This window comes from Oncorhynchus mykiss, chromosome 22, assembly GCF_057628025.1.
Source record: "Oncorhynchus mykiss isolate SJ-2025 chromosome 22, ASM5762802v1, whole genome shotgun sequence".
Classification (NCBI taxonomy): domain Eukaryota; kingdom Metazoa; phylum Chordata; class Actinopteri; order Salmoniformes; family Salmonidae; genus Oncorhynchus; species Oncorhynchus mykiss.
This window is the reverse complement of record NC_143043.1, coordinates 43,785,605-43,804,201: the sequence shown is the minus strand read 5'-3', so window position 1 is coordinate 43,804,201 and position 18,597 is coordinate 43,785,605. Positions and strand designations below refer to the sequence as shown.

The window sequence follows — 18,597 nt, the reverse complement described above, 5'->3', positions numbered from 1 at the left end:
TGCAGGAGGGACTGGTGCACTTCACAAAATAAATGACATCATGAGGCAGGAAAATTATGTGGATATATTGAAGCAACATCTCAAGACATCAGTCAGGAAGTTAAAGCTTGGTCGCAAATGGGTCTCCCAAATGGACAATGACCCCAAGCATACTTCCAAAGTTGTGGCAAAATGGCTTAAGGACAACAAAGTCAAGGTATTGGAGTGGCCATCACAAAGCCCTGACCTCAATCCTATAGAAAATTTGTGGGCAGAACTGAAAAAGATTGTGCGAGCAAGGAGGCCTACAAACCTGACTCAGTTACACCAGCTCTGTCAGGAGGAATGGGCCAAAATTCACCCAACTTATTGTGGGAAGCTTGTGGAAGGCTACCTGAAACGTTTGACCCAAGTTAAACAAAATAAAGGCAATGCTACCAAATACTAATTGCGTGTATGTAAACTTCTGACCCACTGGGAATGTGATGAAAGAAATAAAAGCTGAAATAAATCTCTCTACTATTATTCTGACATTTCACATTCTTAAAATAAAGTGGCGATCCTAACTGACCGAAGACAGGGTAATTTTTTCCTGGATTAAATGCCAGGAATTGTGAAAAACTGAGTTTAAATGTCTTTGGCTAAGGTGTATGTAAACTTCCAACGTCAACTGTATGCGGATGACTCAACACTATACACGTCAGCTACCACAGCGACTGAAATGACTCAACACTATACACGTCAGCTACCACAGCGACTGAAATGACTGCAACACTTAGAGCTGCAGTTAGTTTCAGAGTGGGTGGCAAGGAATAAGTTAGTCCTAAATATTTCAATAACTAAAAGCATTGTATTTGGGAAAAATCATTCACTAAACCCTGAACCTCAACTAAATCTTGAAATTAGTAATGTGGTAATTGAGCAAGTTGAGGAGACTAAATTGCTTGGAGTAACCCTGTAAACTATCATGTTAAACTTGGAGTAACCCTGTAAACTATCATGTTAAACTTGGAGTAACCCTGTTAGCTATTGTTAAGTGTCATGGTCAAAACATATTGATACAACAATAGCTAGGATCGAGAGAAGTCTGTCCATAATAAAGTGCTGCTCTACCTTCTTAACAGCACTAGTTTTGTCAAACATGGACCACAGTTCAGTCGTGTGGTCATGTGCCACCAAGAGGAACTTAGAAAATTGCAATTGGCTGAGAACAGGGCAGCACGGCTGGCCCTTGTATGTACAGAGAGCTAACAATAATATGCATGTCAATCTCTCCGGGCTCAAAGTGGAGGAGAGATTGACTTCACCACTACTTGTATTTGTGAGAGGTATTGACATGTTGAATGCACCAAGCTGTCTGTTTGAACTACTGGCACACTGCTCAGACACCCATGCATACCCTACAAGACGGGGGCGGGGTAGCCTAGTGGTTAGAGTGTTGGACTAGTAACCGGGAGGTTGCAAGTTCAAACCCCCGAGCTGACAAGGTACAAATCTGTCGTTCTGCCCCTGAACAGGCAGTTAACCCACTAGGCCGTCATTGAAAATAAGAATTTGTTCTTAACTGACTTGCCTAGTTAAATAAAGGTTAAATAAAAAAAAATGTCACCAGAGGTCAAGTCCAGAACAGACTATGGGAGGCGCACAGTACGACATAGAGCCACTACATGGAACTCTATTCCACATCAAGTAACTCATGCAAGCAGTAAAATTTGTTTTAAAAACAGATAAAAATACTGGATCAGTGGAGGACTGTGAAGCAACACAAACAGGCACACACACACGTACAAATGGATTTTGTGTCGTAGATATGTGGTAATAGAGAAGGGGCCTGAGGGCACACACTTGATATGTTGTGACATCTGTTGTGAATGTATTGTAATGTTTTTAAAATGCCTTAATTTAGCTGGACTACAATAAGAGTAGCTGCTGCCTTGGCAGGAACTAATGGGGATCCATAATAAACCCCAAGAAGAGTAGCTGCTGCCTTGGCAGGAACTAATGGGGATCCATAATAAACCCCAGGAAGAGTAGCTGCTGCCTTGGCAGGAACTAATGGGGATCCATAATAAACCCCAAGAAGAGTAGCTGCTGCCTTGGCAGGAACTAATGGGGATCCATAATAAACCCCAGGAAGAGTAGCTGCTGCCTTGGCTAGTGGGGATCCGTAATAAACCCCAAGAAGAGTAGCTGCTGCCTTGGCAGGAACTAATGGGGATCCATAATAAACCCCAAGAAGAGTAGCTGCTGCCTTGGCAGGAACTAATGGGGATCCATAATAAACCCCAAGAAGAGTAGCTGCTGCCTTGGCAGGAACTAATGGGGATCCATAATAAACCCCAAGAAGAGTAGCTGCTGCCTTGGCAGGAACTAATGGGGATCCATAATAAACCCCAAGAAGAGTAGCTGCTGCCTTGGCAGGAACTAATGGGGATCCATAATAAACCCCAGGAAGAGTAGCTGCTGCCTTGGCTAGTGGGGATCCGTAATAAACCCCAAGAAGAGTAGCTGCTGCCTTGGCAGGAACTAATGGGGATCCATAATAAACCCCAGGAAGAGTAGCCGCTGCCTTGGCAGGAACCAATGGGGATCCATAATAAACCCCAAGAAGAGTAGCTGCTGCCTTGGCAGGAACTAATGGGGATCCATAATAAACCCCAAGAAGAGTAGCTGCTGCCTTGGCAGGAACTAATGGGGATCCATAATAAACCCCAAGAAGAGTAGCTGCTGCCTTGGCAGGAACTAATGGGGATCTATAATAAACCCCAGGAAGAGTAGCTGCTGCCTTGGCAGGAACTAATGGGGATCCATAATAAACCCCAAGAAGAGTAGCTGCTGCCTTGGCAGGAACTAATGGGGATCTATAATAAACCCCAGGAAGAGTAGCCGCTGCCTTGGCAGGAACTAATGGGGATCCATAATAAACCCCAGGAAGAGTAGCCGCTGCCTTGGCAGGAACTAATGAGGATCCATAATAAACCCCAGGAAGAGTAGCTGCTGCCTTGGCAGGAACTAATGGGGATCCATAATAAACCCCAGGAAGAGTAGCTGCTGCCTTGGCAGGAACTAATGGGGATCCATAATAAACCCCAGGAAGAGTAGCTCCTGCCTTGGCAGGAACTAATGGGGATTCATAATGAACCCCAGGAAGAGTAGCTGCTGCCTTGGCAGGAACTAATGGGGATCCATAATAAACCCCAAGAAGAGTAGCTGCTGCCTTGGCAGGAACTAATGGGGATCTATAATAAACCCCAAGAAGAGTAGCTGCTGCCTTGGCAGGAACTAATGGGGATCCATAATAAACCCCAAGAAGAGTAGCTGCTGCCTTGGCAGGAACTAATGGGGATCCATAATAAACCCCAGGAAGAGTAGCCGCTGCCTTGGCAGGAACTAATGGGGATCCATAATAAACCCCAGGAAGAGTAGCTGCTGCCTTGGCAGGAACTAATGGGGATCCATAATAAACCCCAAGAAGAGTAGCTGCTGCCTTGGCAGGAACTAATGGGGATCCATAATAAACCCCAAGAAGAGTAGCTGCTGCCTTGGCAGGAACTAATGGGGATCCATAATAAACCCCAAGAAGAGTAGCTGCTGCCTTGGCAGGAACTAATGGGGATCCATAATAAACCCCAAGAAGAGTAGCTGCTGCCTTGGCAGGAACTAATGGGGATCCATAATAAACCCCAAGAAGAGTAGCTGCTGCCTTGGCAGGAACTAATGGGGATCCATAATAAACCCCAAGAAGAGTAGCTGCTGCCTTGGCAGGAACTAATGGGGATCCATAATAAACCCCAGGAAGAGTAGCTGCTGCTTTGGCTAGTGGGGATCCGTAATAAACCCCAAGAAGAGTAGCTGCTGCCTTGGCAGGAACTAATGGGGATCCATAATAAACCCCAAGAAGAGTAGCTGCTGCCTTGGCAGGAACTAATGGGGATCCATAATAAACCCCAAGAAGAGTAGCTGCTGCCTTGGCAGGAACTAATGGGGATCCATAATAAACCCCAAGAAGAGTAGCTGCTGCCTTGGCAGGAACTAATGGGGATCCATAATAAACCCCAGGAACAGTAGCTGCTGCCTTGGCTAGTGGGGATCCGTAATAAACCCCAAGAAGAGTAGCTGGTGCCTTGGCAGGAACTAATGGGGATCCATAATAAACCCCAAGAAGAGTAGCTGCTGCCTTGGCAGGAACTAATGGGGATCCATAATAAACCCCAAGAAGAGTAGCTGCTGCCTTGGCAGGAACTAATGGGGATCCATAATAAACCCCAAGAAGAGTAGCTGCTACCTTGGCAGGAACTAATGGGGATCCATAATAAACCCCAGGAAGAGTTGCTGCTGCCTTGGCAGGAACTAATGGGGATCTATAATAAACCCCAAGAAGAGTAGCTGCTGCCTTGGCAGGAACTAATGGGGATCCATAATAAACCCCAAGATGAGTAGCTGCTGCCTTGGCAGGAACTAATGGGGATCCATAATAAACCCCAGGAAGAGTAGCTGCTGCCTTGGCAGGAACTAATGGGGATCCATAATAAACCCCAAGAAGAGTAGCTGCTGCCTTGGCAGGAACTAATGGGGATCCATAATAAACCCCAAGAAGAGTAGCTGCTGCCTTGGCAGGAACTAATGGGGATCCATAATAAACCCCAAGAAGAGTAGCTGCTGCCTTGGCAGGAACTAATGGGGATCCATAATAAACCCCAAGAAGAGTAGCTGATGCCTTGGCAGGAACTAATGGGGATCCATAATAAACCCCAAGAAGAGTAGCTGCTGCCTTGGCAGGAACTAATGGGGATCCATAATAAACCCCAAGAAGAGTAGCTGCTGCCTTGGCAGGAACTAATGGGGATTCATAATAAACCCCAAGAAGAGTAGCTGCTGCCTTGGCAGGAACTAATGGGGATCTATAATAAACCCCAGGAAGAGTAGCTGCTGCCTTGGCAGGAACTAATGGGGATCTATAATAAACCCCAGGAAGAGTAGCTGCTGCCTTGGCAGGAACTAATGGGGATCTATAATAAACCCCAGGAAGAGTAGCTGCTGCCTTGGCAGGAACTAATGGGGATCCATAATAAACCCCAAGAAGAGTAGCTGCTGCCTTGGCAGGAACTAATGGGGATCTATAATAAACCCCAGGAAGAGTAGCCGCTGCCTTGGCAGGAACTAATGGGGATCCATAATAAACCCCAGGAAGAGTAGCTGCTGCCTTGGCAGGAACTAATGGGGATCCATAATAAACCTCAGGAAGAGTAGCTGCTGCCTTGGCAGGAACTAATGGGGATCTATAATAAACCCCAGGAAGAGTAGCTGCTGCCTTGGCAGGAACTAATGGGGATCCATAATAAACCCCAGGAAGAGTAGCTGCTGCCTTGGCAGGAACTAATGGGGATCCATAATAAACCCCAAGAAGAGTAGCTGCTGCCTTGGCAGGAACTAATGGGGATCTATAATAAATACAAATACAATCGTCTCCCCACTAGTCTGTTGCTGCTCTCACTCTCCAACACATATTTTAACAAGGAACTTACATCTCTGTGTGTGTGTGTGTGTGTGTGTGTGTGTGTGTGTGTGTGTGTGTGTGTGTGTGTGTGTGTGTGTGTGTGTGTGTGTGTGTGTGTGTGTGTGTGTGTGTGTGTGTGTAGGGATCCTGGAGCAGTCAGATATCAAGCAGAGTGTTTCTAAGCTGAGTGACGAGGTGAGAGGTTGTAGTTCGGTATCCTATAATCCATGAATCTTACAACATAAACACACAGTAACATAACACGTAAAACACCTAACTCTCAAGTGTCTGTCCGTCTTGTCCACAGATGAGCACTCTCTCCCAGCAAGTCTCTCATCTCAGCCAGGAGCTAAAGGAAATGACCCGCCTGCTCCGGCCCCTGCTCCTTGTGGCGCCTCAGCCAATCCTGACAGCCATAACGCCCAACCTGACTCCACCCCCCAGCAGTGCCAACAAACCGTCCTCCAACACACCTCTGGTGGTCCCACCTCCAGCCCCGCCCTGCTCCCCGTCGCCCCACCCCCAACGAACGCAGTCCTGCTCACTATTGGACAGTGCTGACACGGGGAACGTGGACTTGCCAAGTTGCCTCCTCCCAACCCCCCCTCCACAGAGGCCTCCAGCCCAGACCCAGGCTCCAATCTCCCCAGAGAGAAGTTCTAAGGACTTACCCCACTCCAACCCCCCTTCCCCTGGGACAGAAGACATGAGGGGGTCACCCCACCTCTCCAACCACACCACCTCTAGCAACAGTTTCCTTCCCTCTGCCCAGGACAGATGTACCCTAGCCTCTGGCACCATGTCCCCCTCCCTCTCTTTCTCCTTGTCCCTCTCCTCCTCCCCCTCCTGCTCTCCCTGCCAGGGTCCCCATCACTCACGATCTGGCAGCCACAGCAGGGGCCTGCTCCCCCCGCCCCCCTCCCAGGACAACACGCCCCCGCCTTCCTCCCATTGCTCCGCTCCTCCGTCACTCAGCTCCTCACCTGGAGACCATAAGCTGAAGTTGGTCTTCCCCTCTTCCTACTCCACTCCCCTCATCCCTCCCCTCCCCTCTCCTTACCCCTCGACCCTCTCCCTGGGCCCGTTCTCCCTGGACTCTCTGAGGGGGGAGACGCAGGGGGGCACCAGGCTGGAGGCAGGACACCTGGCGCTGGAGATGCAGGAGAGGGGAGGAGAGAGGGGGGAGAGACGCTCCCAGATGATGGAGCACATCAGCTACATGGATGAGGAAGGGCCAGCTCTGTGACAGAGAGGCAGATTACATGCAAGAAGAAACAGCAGAGACAGAATGAAGAGAAGAGAGGAGAGTACGTAGCCCGCTCGTCCAGAATGCAACATTGAACCTGTGAGACAGACAGGCAGACAGAGATCAAAATGACTATAGGTGGAAACCAATAGCATCACTGAAAAATACCCCACCAGGACAGTAGCAAGACACCAGTTCTAACAGTACTCTGATCAGGTACTCTGGTCATGTTAAAGCAACACATCCTCCTCATCTATGGACTTCATGATGTAAGAAGTGAAATGTGCATCCCTACTCCTCTTCTGGCCAAATGTTCCCAACCAACCACCCCTTCATGACATCACAGACAGTACATAGGACTGGGAATGTAAACTCTAGTTCAACCTCTGTTGTGTGGTTTCAAAATTATACTAACATCTATTGCTTGAATATCAACCACGGCTGACTTCAAATGAGGAGTTCATTTAACTTCAACTTAATGTTTCTTCAGAGTTTCTCTGCTACTTGTTATCTGGGGGTGATTTGTTACATACATCTCCACAAAGAACACACACACACACACACACTGTGGTCTTACATTATGTGACATCCTATAAGTCTCAATCCAGCCTACACACACAATCAGTTCTCCCTCCAAACAAGTGGCCATATTCAACACAAGACAATCAGTGAACTTACAAAACACATGGAACCAACCAAAACATGAAGACAAACACCGCAGTAGGTCTGGAGGTAGAAGGGAGGGAGCCGGTGTGCCACAGAGGCCAGGTTTAGGTTTAAGAAGCCATGCATACGGGTGGGTGAGTGGAATATACAGTAGGTCTATGAGTGACAACCAGACTGTACATTGAATGAGTTCCCACATCAACTCCAGCTTTTAGGCATCCAGCCATTCGTGCCTTCTCCTTGGAAAACACACACACTGCTAGTCGTATACATCATATCATCCACACCTGGTGATTATGTTGTGATTTACCGTTGACCATTAAGCCATTGACCATCACTTTCATTTTGAAAGGCATTTATTTGATGTAGAATGTGTGTTAAAATCTCCTGTTGGATTCGGGTGTTCTGGCCTTTTTTCGTCCATTGCCTGTTCAACCAGAGACATCTCAGCGTCATATCAAGCCCACACGCACCAACACAAGCACACCAGTGGAGGCTGCTGAGGGGAGGATGGCTAATAATGGCTGGAATGGCATAAATGGAATCAAACACATTTTATACCGTTCCATTCACTCCATTCCATCCATTAAACTCAATTCAAGCCATTATGATGAGCCGTCCTCGCCTCAGCAGCCTCCACTGAAGCACGCACGGGCGCACACACGCGCACGCACATACACACCTGCCATGTCCGCAGCATCATCTGCATCCCATGTTTAAGTGTCAACCTCTGGATGACACAGGTTTATCCTACAAAGACAAGGCTCAGACATTGCTGAAGTGGTCAGAGGACTAATTGTACTAGCATTGTCTGGTGCTCGGTGTACTAGGTGCACTAGAGTTGTTTTGGGGGGCACAGTCAGATTGAGATACTGGTTTCTATTTTCTGTAACGGGGTGAGGATGAGACTGAGGATGAGGCTGGGGATGAGGATGCGTGAAGATGTGTTGGAGGAGAGGCACACAAAGGGTGCAGGTCAGGGGTCAAGATGTTAATGCTCGTCACAGCTAACTGCATGAGGAATGTGCTTGTTTCAGAACGAGGGGAGAGGAGGGTGGGCTTACTGTGCTGCCAGAGGTTTGGACAGGCTTAAGATGTATTTTATTAACTCTTACCAACTTTACCAGAAACACGATACAACAATAAACAAAGTGTTGTTTTATAAGATCCACGCTTCTGTAATGTTTTGTACCCGACTCTTTGTCTGTGATGTGATGTTCAGTGGTTTCACGTCCCAATTCCAAGTTGATTTAATCAACCAGGGTAATAGCCTTGTAACCAGTGAACCTCCAACTGATGCACACGTTCAGTTGTCACACCTGGGACTCGTTTTTCACCTGCCCCACATTGATAAACAACTTTGCTGTACCTCCACCTTGTCCGAGGACAAAAAAAGACAGTACTCACTGACCAAGTCCATCTTTCAGGTCTGCATATCTTTCAAAATGGTAAGATTCATTCCATCAGAGCTTCAGTGAGGTTTGAAATGTCAGGGAGAGGAAAAGTTTAGACGATTCTGAGGGGAACAAACCAAACGGCTAAAAGTAAAGAACATTTAACATTTTATCTTGTTATGGATCCATCTTAGAGCCTCCTGAAAGGTAACAGACTAGAGAGTGTCAGAGCCACTGACACTATAGTGACCCTCTACGGCCGGTTCAGAGTCACCCACTGACAATATAGTGACCCTCTACGGGAAGGTTCAGAGTCACTCACTGACACTATAGTGACCCTCTACGGGCCGGTTCAGAGTCACTCACTGACACTATAGTGACCCTCTACAGGCCGGTTCAGAGTCACTGACACTATAGTGACCCTCTACAGGCCGGTTCAGAGTCACTCACTGACACTATAGTGACCCTCTAAGGCCGGTTCAGAGTCACCCGCTGACACTATAGTGACCCTCTACGTCCGGTTCAGAGTCACCCACTGACACTATAGTGACCCTCTACGTCCGGTTCAGAGTCACCCACTGACACTATAGTGACCCTCTACAGGCCGGTTCAGAGTCACTCACTGACACTATAGTGACCCTCTACGGGCCGGTTCAGAGTCACCCACTGACACTATAGTGACCCTCTACGGGCCGGTTCAGAGTCACTGACACTATAGTGACCCTCTACAGGCCGGTTCAGAGTCACTGACACTATAGTGACCCTCTACAGGCCGGTTCAGAGTCACTGACAGTATAGTGACCCTCTACGGCCGGTTTACCCAGATACAGGTTAAGCCTAATCCTAGACTAAGAATTATGCTCCATGGTGATTCACCATTGAAAGTGCTTTTTAGTCCAGGACTAAGATTAATCTGGGTCCAGTCCATCTACTACCATTATGGGGTGCGGCAGGCAGCCTAGTGGTTAGAGCGTTGGGCCAGTAACCCGAGCTGACCAGGTAAAACTCTGTCGTTCTGCCCGTGTTCCTAGGCTGTCATTGTAAATAAGAATTTGTTCTTAACTGACTTGTCTAGTTAAATAAAAGGTTTAAAACATTTGTAAATATTTTATTGACCACAGGATCCTCCCATTGTTGCTCTGTTCACACCATAGAAACACACACCCTACTTCCTGTTGGAACCAGGATCAGAAACAGGAAGAAAACAAAGAGATGAAAAATCCCCAAAATATATTTATATGTTTATATATATTTACGAGGTATGTATGCACACAAAAAAAGAAATCACCACACATTTCAAAATTAACAGTCTTTTTTACCCAAACGTGTCCTCTCGTGACATAAAGCCATTCAAATAATAATAATAGTAATATCAATAATCAATAATTAGCTAAATTAAAGCAAGAGGAAGTGATGCTCCCACAACCCTGCCCTCTCCGTCAGAACCTTTAGTCCATCAGAACCTTTAGTCCGTCAGCACCTTTAGTCCATCAGAACCTTTAGTCCTTCAGAACCTTTAGTCCGTCAGAACCTTTAGTCCTTCAGAACCTTTAGTCCTTCAGAACCTTCAGTCCGTCAGAACCTTCAGTCCTTCAGAACCTTCAGTCCGTCAGAACCTTTAGTCCGTCAGAACCTTCAGTCCGGCTCTGTGACGTCTTTCTGTCCATCTCCTCCATAACGAGTCCAAAAGCACCTAGGCCTCCTGGCCACAAGGTGGCGATGTGCTGCGATGGCTGGCTGCTGTGCTGCACATTACTAATCCTTTCTTCCTTCACATCAAGTCCAAGAAACAAAAACAAAATCTTCACCTCTTTGCATAAAAAAATAATAATAATAATGAAACCTACCCCCAGTTGGTGAGCAGCGAACACTCGTTTCCCCATCCAACCGAGTCTTAAAGTCTCCGGCTGGGATGGAGGTCAGTATTGGGGTGATGAGGTGGAAGGGGACTCTGCCTCTGCAGCTCAAAAGGTGTCTTTGTGCAACCAAACAAAAACGGAAGATTAAAGTGAAGGAGATCAGAACAAAACAATGGCAGCAAGGAGGCAGGTCTCCTCCTGGCAGGTCTCCTCCTGGCAGGCGGTTGGTTTGTTAGTTGTGTTGTTAGGGGAAACAACATCTGAGACTGCCCCCGTGGGGTCACGCCAGATAATGCTGCATCGCTGTTTTCGCCCTGAGAGAGACGGAGAGAGTCAGTACACTATCCTATAACATAATGAGCGCGCACGTGTGTGTGTGTGTGTGTCACACCTTTCACAGAGGTTGGGGTCTAAGGCCTGGGTGAGTTTGTGCAGAATGTCTACAAAGCCCAACTCCCTCAGCTTGTCCTGACGCTCCTGGCAGCCTGAGAACAGAGACACCGACGTAGGAAGGTTAGAGGGGATGATGTTGGACCCGGAGGCAGAGACCAAGTCCAACAGTAAAGCATTGAACATTACATAACAACGGAGCTTGTGGAATGTTGAGTGGAATCACAGATGAAAACCAGGGATGTAATGGAGCGTAAATACATTAGTGTATGTTACAGACCGTGCTTCATCTGCACTGCGGTTCAGATTTGTATTAACTTGATCCACAATCTTTACCACTACATCCACAAGAACCACTAGCCCTTTCCTAGCTAACCCCCAGGTAGTCCCCCCCCCACCAGCATGTAACAACCTGGCATGGCATCGGCCTCACTGCCCTCCTCATTCCAGATCAGGTTGGAGATACAGAATGTTGCTGCCAGCTGGAGCTTCGCATTAGAGTGACCCTGAGAGGACACCACAGAGAACTGTTCTCAGTATTTGGTTTAGATGTGTCAATCATATACAGTACCAGTCAAGTTGACACACCTACTCATTCAAGGATTTTTCTTAATTAAAAAAATAAATATTATCCACATCGTAGAATAGTGAAGACGTCAAAATGATTAAATAACACATATGGAATCATGTAGTACCCACAAAAAAGTGTTAAACAAATCACAATATATTTGAGATTCTTCAAAGGAGACACCCTTTGCCTTGATGACAGCTTTGCAGCACTCTTGGCATTCTCTCAACCAGCTTCATGAGGCAGTCACCTGGAATGCATTTAAATTAACAGGTGTGCCCTCTTAGAAGTTAATTTGTTGAACAATCAGTTGTGTTGTGACAAGGTAGGGGGGGGGGTATACAGAAGATAGCCCTATTTGGTAAAAGTCCATATTATGGTAAGAACCGTTCAAATAAGCAAAGAGAAACGACAGTCCATCATTACTTTAAGACATGAGGGTCAGTCAATCCTTAAAATGTCAAGAACTTTGAAAGTTTCTTCAAGTGCAGTTGCAAAAACCATCAAGTACTATAATGAAACTGGCTCTCATGAGGACAGCCACAGGAAAGGAAGACCCAGAGTTACCTCTGCTGCAGAGGATAAGTTCATTAGAGTTAACTGCACCTCAGATTGCAGCCCAAATAAATGCTTCACAGAGTTCAAGTAACAAACACATCTCAACATCAACTGTTCAGAGGAGACTGCGTGAATCAGGCCTTCATGGTCGAATTGCTGCAAAGAAACCTCTACTAAAGGACACCAATAAGAAAATACTTGTTTGGGCCAAAAAACATGAGCAATGGACATTAGACCAGTGGAAATCTGTCCTTTGGTAGGATGAGTCCAAATTTGAGATTTTTGGTTCCAACTGCTGTGTCTTTGTGAGACGCAGAGTAGGTGAACGGATGTGTGGTTCCCACCGTGAAGCATGGAGGTGGTGTGATGGTGCTTTGCTGGTGACACCTTCATGATTTATTTAGAATTCAAGGCACACTTAACCAGCATGGCTACCACAGCATTCTGCAGCGATACACCATCCCATCTGGTTTGCGCTTAGTGGGACTATCATTTGTTTTTCAACAGAACAATGACTCAACACACCTCCAGGTTGTGTAAAGGCTATTTTACCAAGAAGGACAGTAATGGAGTGCTGCATCAGAAGACCTGGCCTCCACAATCACCTGTCCTCAACCCAATTGAGATGGTTTGGGATGAGTTGGACCGCAGAGTGAAGGAAAAGCAGCCAAAAGTGCTCAGCATATGTGGGAACTCCTTCAAGACTGTTGGAAAAGCATTCCTGGTGGTGCTGGGTGAGATAATGCCAAGAGTGTGTCATTAAGGCAAAGGATGGCTACTTTGAATAATCTCAAATCTAAAATATATTTTCATTAGTTTAACACTTTTTTTGGTTACTACATGATTCCATATGTGTTATTTCATAGTTTTGATGTCTTCACTTATTCGACATTGTAGAACATAGCAAAGATCAAGAATAACCCTTGAATGAGTAGGTGTGTCCAAATGTTTGACTGGCACTGTATGTAAAGAGACGGTGAAACTCGTTCTAAATAAACATTACCCCACGTGGATACATATATCAAGGTTGGCAACAGAGAGTTCAGTGAACCTGAGAACAAACCTATATTTTACTATTAATTATTGCTACAGTGGATCATGGAGGGAAGAGATTCTACCATGTAATATTTGATTTTCTGGAGGATGTCGTCATTGGTCATGATGAGTTCCTTGGCTGTGTTGCCATCGGCAATATTGGCTAGGATGCAGAGTGTCTGAAATATAGAGAGCAGTTAAAGGTTGTGTTCCCCTGCCCAGGCGTAGCTGACGCATGCCAGATCGTACACCACCTGGATAGGTATTTTACGTACCAGCTAACCACATCATATGTTACAGTAATCTGCTTACAGCAATCTGTTACGCAATCATTGGTTCATGCATGCAATGTCTGAGCAGGGGAACCCGACCACAGTGATACTGGTGTTCTGACCTACAGTATGTTGAGGGGGTCCTACAGTATGTTGAGGGGGTCCTAGTCCTACAGTATGTTGAGGGGGACCTACAGTATGTTGAGGGGGGTCCTACCTGCTCCTTGACCTACAGTATGTTGAGGGGGTCCTATAGTATGTTGAGGGGGTCCTAGTCCTACAGTATGTTGAGGGGGGTCCTACAGTATGTTGAGGGGGTCCTGCAGTATGTTGAGGGCGTCCTACCTGCTCCTTGACCTACAGTATGTTGAGGGGGTCCTACAGTATGTTGAGGGGGGTCCTACAGTATGTTGAGGGGGTCCTACAGTATGTTGAGGGGGGTCCTACAGTATGTTGAGGGGGTACTGCAGTATGTTGAGGGGGTCCTGCAGTATGTTGAGGGGGTCCTGCAGTATGTTGAGGGGGTCCTGCAGTATGTTGAGGGGGTCCTACAGTATGTTGAGGGGGTCCTGCAGTATGTTGAGGGGGTCCTACAGTATGTTGAGGGGGTCCTACAGTATGTTGAGGGGGTCCTGCAGTATGTTGAGGGGGTCCTACCTGCTCCTTGACCTACAGTATGTTGAGGGGGTCCTGCAGTATGTTGAGGGGGTCCTGCAGTATGTTGAGGGGGTCCTACAGTATGTTGAGGGGGGTCCTACAGTATGTTGAGGGGGTCCTGCAGTATGTTGAGGGGGTCCTGCAGTATGTTGAGGGGGTCCTACCTGCTCCTTGACATACAGTATGTTGAGGGGGTCCTACAGTATGTTGAGGGGGCCCTACAGTATGTTGAGGGGGTCCTACAGTATGTTGAGGGGGGTCCTACAGTATGTTGAGGGGGTCCTACAGTATGTTGAGGGGGTCCTACAGTATGTTGAGGGGGTCCTACAGTATGTTGAGGGGGCCCTACAGTATGTTGAGGGGGCCCTACAGTATGTTGAGGGGGTCCTACAGTATGTTGAGGGGGTCCTACAGTATGTTGAGGGGGTCCTACAGTATGTTGAGGGGGTCCTACAGTATGTTGAGGGGGTCCTACAGTATGTTGAGGGGGTCCTACAGTATGTTGAGGGGGCCCTACAGTATGTTGAGGGGGTCCTACAGTATGTTGAGGGGGTCCTACAGTATGTTGAGGGGGTCCTACAGTATGTTGAGGGGGTCCTACAGTATGTTGAGGGGGGTCCTACAGTATGTTTAGGGGGTCCTACCTGCTCCTTGACCTACTGTACGTTGAGGGGGTCCTACCTGCTCCTTGACCTACAGTATGTTGAGGGGGTCCTACAGTATGTTGAGGGGGTCCTACCTGCTCCTTGACCGACAGTATGTTGAGGGGGCCCTACAGTATGTTGAGGGGGCCCTACAGTATGTTGAGGGGGTCCTGCAGTATGTTGAGGGGGTCCTACCTGCTCCTTGACCTACAGTATGTTGAGGGGGTCGTACAGTATGTTGAGGGGGTCCTACAGTATGTTGAGGAGGTCCTACAGTATGTTGAGGGGGGTCCTACAGTATGTTGAGGGGGTCCTACAGTATGTTGAGGGGGTCCTGCAGTATGTTGAGGGGGTCCTACAATATGTTGAGGGGGTCCTACAGTATGTTGAGGGGGTCCTACAGTATGTTGAGGGTGTCCTGCAGTATGTTGAGGGTGTCCTACAGTATGTTGAGGGGGTCCTACAGTATGTTGAGGGGGTCCTGCAGTATGTTGAGGGGGTCCTGCAGTATGTTGAGGGGGTCCTACAGTATGTTGAGGGGGGTCCTGCAGTATGTTGAGGGGGTCCTGCAGTATGTTGAGGGGGTCCTGAAGTATGTTGAGGGGGTCCTACAGTATGTTGAGGGGGGTCCTACAGTATGTTTAGGGGGTCCTACCTGCTCCTTGACCTACAGTACGTTGAGGGGGTACTACCTGCTCCTTGACCTACAGTATTTTGAGGGGGTCCTACAGTATGTTGAGGGGGTCCTACCTGCTCCTTGACCTACAGTATGTTGAGGGGGTCCTGCAGTATGTTGAGGGGGTCCTGCAGTATGTTGAGGGGGTCCTACAGTATGTTGAGGGGGGTCCTACAGTATGTTGAGGGGGTCCTGCAGTATGTTGAGGGGGTCCTGCAGTATGTTGAGGGGGTCCTACCTGCTCCTTGACATACAGTATGTTGAGGGGGTCCTACAGTATGTTGAGGGGGCCCTACAGTATGTTGAGGGGGTCCTACAGTATGTTGAGGGGGGTCCTACAGTATGTTGAGGGGGTCCTACAGTATGTTGAGGGGGTCCTACAGTATGTTGAGGGGGTCCTACAGTATGTTGAGGGGGCCCTACAGTATGTTGAGGGGGCCCTACAGTATGTTGAGGGGGTCCTACAGTATGTTGAGGGGGTCCTACAGTATGTTGAGGGGGTCCTACAGTATGTTGAGGGGGTCCTACAGTATGTTGAGGGGGTCCTACAGTATGTTGAGGGGGTCCTACAGTATGTTGAGGGGGCCCTACAGTATGTTGAGGGGGTCCTACAGTATGTTGAGGGGGTCCTACAGTATGTTGAGGGGGTCCTACAGTATGTTGAGGGGGTCCTACAGTATGTTGAGGGGGGTCCTACAGTATGTTTAGGGGGTCCTACCTGCTCCTTGACCTACTGTACGTTGAGGGGGTCCTACCTGCTCCTTGACCTACAGTATGTTGAGGGGGTCCTACAGTATGTTGAGGGGGTCCTACCTGCTCCTTGACCGACAGTATGTTGAGGGGGCCCTACAGTATGTTGAGGGGGCCCTACAGTATGTTGAGGGGGTCCTGCAGTATGTTGAGGGGGTCCTACCTGCTCCTTGACCTACAGTATGTTGAGGGGGTCGTACAGTATGTTGAGGGGGTCCTACAGTATGTTGAGGAGGTCCTACAGTATGTTGAGGGGGGTCCTACAGTATGTTGAGGGGGTCCTACAGTATGTTGAGGGGGTCCTGCAGTATGTTGAGGGGGTCCTACAATATGTTGAGGGGGTCCTACAGTATGTTGAGGGGGTCCTACAGTATGTTGAGGGTGTCCTGCAGTATGTTGAGGGTGTCCTACAGTATGTTGAGGGGGTCCTACAGTATGTTGAGGGGGTCCTGCAGTATGTTGAGGGGGTCCTGCAGTATGTTGAGGGGGTCCTACAGTATGTTGAGGGGGTCCTGCAGTATGTTGAGGGGGTCCTGCAGTATGTTGAGGGGGTCCTGAAGTATGTTGAGGGGGTCCTACAGTATGTTGAGGGGGGTCCTACAGTATGTTTAGGGGGTCCTACCTGCTCCTTGACCTACAGTACGTTGAGGGGGTACTACCTGCTCCTTGACCTACAGTATTTTGAGGGGGTCCTACAGTATGTTGAGGGGGTCCTACCTGCTCCTTGACCTACAGTATGTTGAGGGGGGTCCTGCAGTATGTTGAGGGGGTCCTACAGTATGTTGAGGGGGTCCTACCTGCTCCTTGACCTACAGTATGTTGAGGGGGTCCTACAGTATGTTGAGGGTGTCCTGCAGTATGTTGAGGGGGTCCTACAGTATGTTGAGGGGGTCCTACAGTATGTTGAGGGGGTCCTGCAGTATGTTGAGGGGGTCCTACAGTATGTTGAGGGGTCCTGCAATATGTTGAGGGGGACCTACAATATGTTGAGGGGGTCCTACAGTATGTTGAGGGGGTCCTACAGTATGTTGAGGGGGTCCTGCAGTATGTTGAGGGGGTCCTACAGTATGTTGAGGGGGTCCTACAGTATGTTGAGGGGGTCCTGCAGTATGTTGAGGGGGTCCTGCAGTATGTTGATGGGGTCCTGCAATATGTTGACGGGGTCCTGCAGTATGTTGAGGGGGCCCTACAGTATGTTGAGGGGGTCCTACAGTATGTTGAGGGGGTCCTGCAGTATGTTGAGGGGGTCCTACAGTATGTTGAGGGGGTCCTACAGTATGTTGAGGGGGTCCTACAATATGTTGAGGGGGTCCTACAGTATGTTGAGGGGGTCCTACCTGCTCCTTGACCTACAGTATGTTGAGGGGGTCCTACAGTATGTTGAGGGGGCCCTACAGTATGTTGAGGGGGTCCTGCAGTATGTTGAGGGGGTCCTACCTGCTCCTTGACCTACAGTATGTTGAGGGGGTCCTACAGTATGTTGAGGGGGTCCTACCTGCTCCTTGACCTACAGTATGTTGAGGGGGTCCTACAGTATGTTGAGGGGGTCCTACAGTATGTTGAGGGGGTCCTGCAGTATGTTGAGGGGGTCCTACCTGCTCCTTGACCTCAATGCTGTGTTCCCCCTCCAGGATCAGAGTGACTGCCTGCATGATCTGCTTCCCATGGGAACTCATGATCTGGTCTATGTGCTGAGAGAGAGAGAAAGAGTTTTTGTCTTTACAGGACTTTGGAGAGCTGTGTGTTGTGTTGTGTCTGTCTGTCTGTCTGTCTGTCTGTCTGTCTGTCTGTCTGTCTGTCTGTCTGTCTGTCTGTCTGTCTGTCTGTCTGTCTGTCTGTCTGTCTGTCTGTCTGTCTGTCTTACAGGTCGTGTGGAGAGCAGGTTCCGTAACAGGCCCAAGGTCTTCATCAGGACGTTAGTGTCCGGGTCAGAGAGCAGACGGAAAAGCTGCTCCGTCCCCAAAGCTCTCACAATCTCCCCTTTCACCTTCTGGTCTGCCTGGAACGCCATGTTCTAAACACAAACAAACAAACAAACAAACAAACACACAAACAAACAACAAAAAGGGTGTAGGTTAGACAGACACCTTCTAAACTAGGGTTGCAAAATGACAGACACTACCAAAGCTCTGGTTGGAAGATTGTCAGCTGAAGCGTTCCCTCACTGCTTGTTCTCTCCAGCCAAGATCGCTAAGAAACCTGGGAAGTTTGGTTATGCAACCTTTTGTTGAGGTAAAGTGGGCGAGCAGAGCAAGACAGAGAGGGGGTAAAGTGGGGACTCACCATGAGAGCCCAAATGCCGTTGACCCTCAGGGCTGGACTGTCACTCTGGGTCAGACTGCACAGTAACTCTACCACCCCTGACTCCAGGATAGGCTGCAGACATACACAAAACACATACACTTA

At 48.2% G+C, this 18,597-nt stretch overlaps 2 protein-coding genes across 5 annotated transcripts in view; one reads left to right on the top strand and one right to left on the bottom strand.

The window, feature by feature from the left end:
• LOC110502145 (potassium voltage-gated channel, subfamily H (eag-related), member 3) overlaps positions 1–8,547 on the top strand; it is a 198,297-nt gene extending 189,750 nt beyond the window's left edge. Inside the window, exons 14-15 of the mRNA XM_036959274.2 lie at positions 5,619–5,671; positions 5,784–8,547. Of these exons, the coding sequence (XP_036815169.2) occupies positions 5,619–5,671; positions 5,784–6,722 (992 nt within the window). The 3' untranslated portion in view covers positions 6,723–8,547. The remainder of the gene's footprint in view (positions 1–5,618; positions 5,672–5,783) is intronic.
• Positions 8,548–9,875: 1,328 nt separating this feature from the next.
• LOC110501849 (armadillo repeat containing 8) overlaps positions 9,876–18,597 on the bottom strand; it is a 29,272-nt gene continuing 20,550 nt past the window's right edge. For 3 of the 4 annotated variants that reach the window (XR_016490646.1, XM_090216161.1, XM_090216162.1), the window contains 7 exons: positions 18,475–18,567; positions 18,056–18,205; positions 17,787–17,882; positions 13,276–13,371; positions 11,444–11,537; positions 11,033–11,126; positions 9,876–10,955 (listed from right to left, as the gene is read on the bottom strand). Coding sequence is in view for 2 of the 4 variants with exons in the window: in XM_090216161.1 (XP_090072287.1) it covers positions 10,922–10,955; positions 11,033–11,126; positions 11,444–11,537; positions 13,276–13,371; positions 17,787–17,882; positions 18,056–18,205; positions 18,475–18,567 (657 nt within the window). In the remaining 2 variants the exon portion in view is untranslated. The remainder of the gene's footprint in view (positions 10,956–11,032; positions 11,127–11,443; positions 11,538–13,275; positions 13,372–17,786; positions 17,883–18,055; positions 18,206–18,474; positions 18,568–18,597) is intronic. The other variant, XR_016490645.1, reaches the window with a different exon arrangement.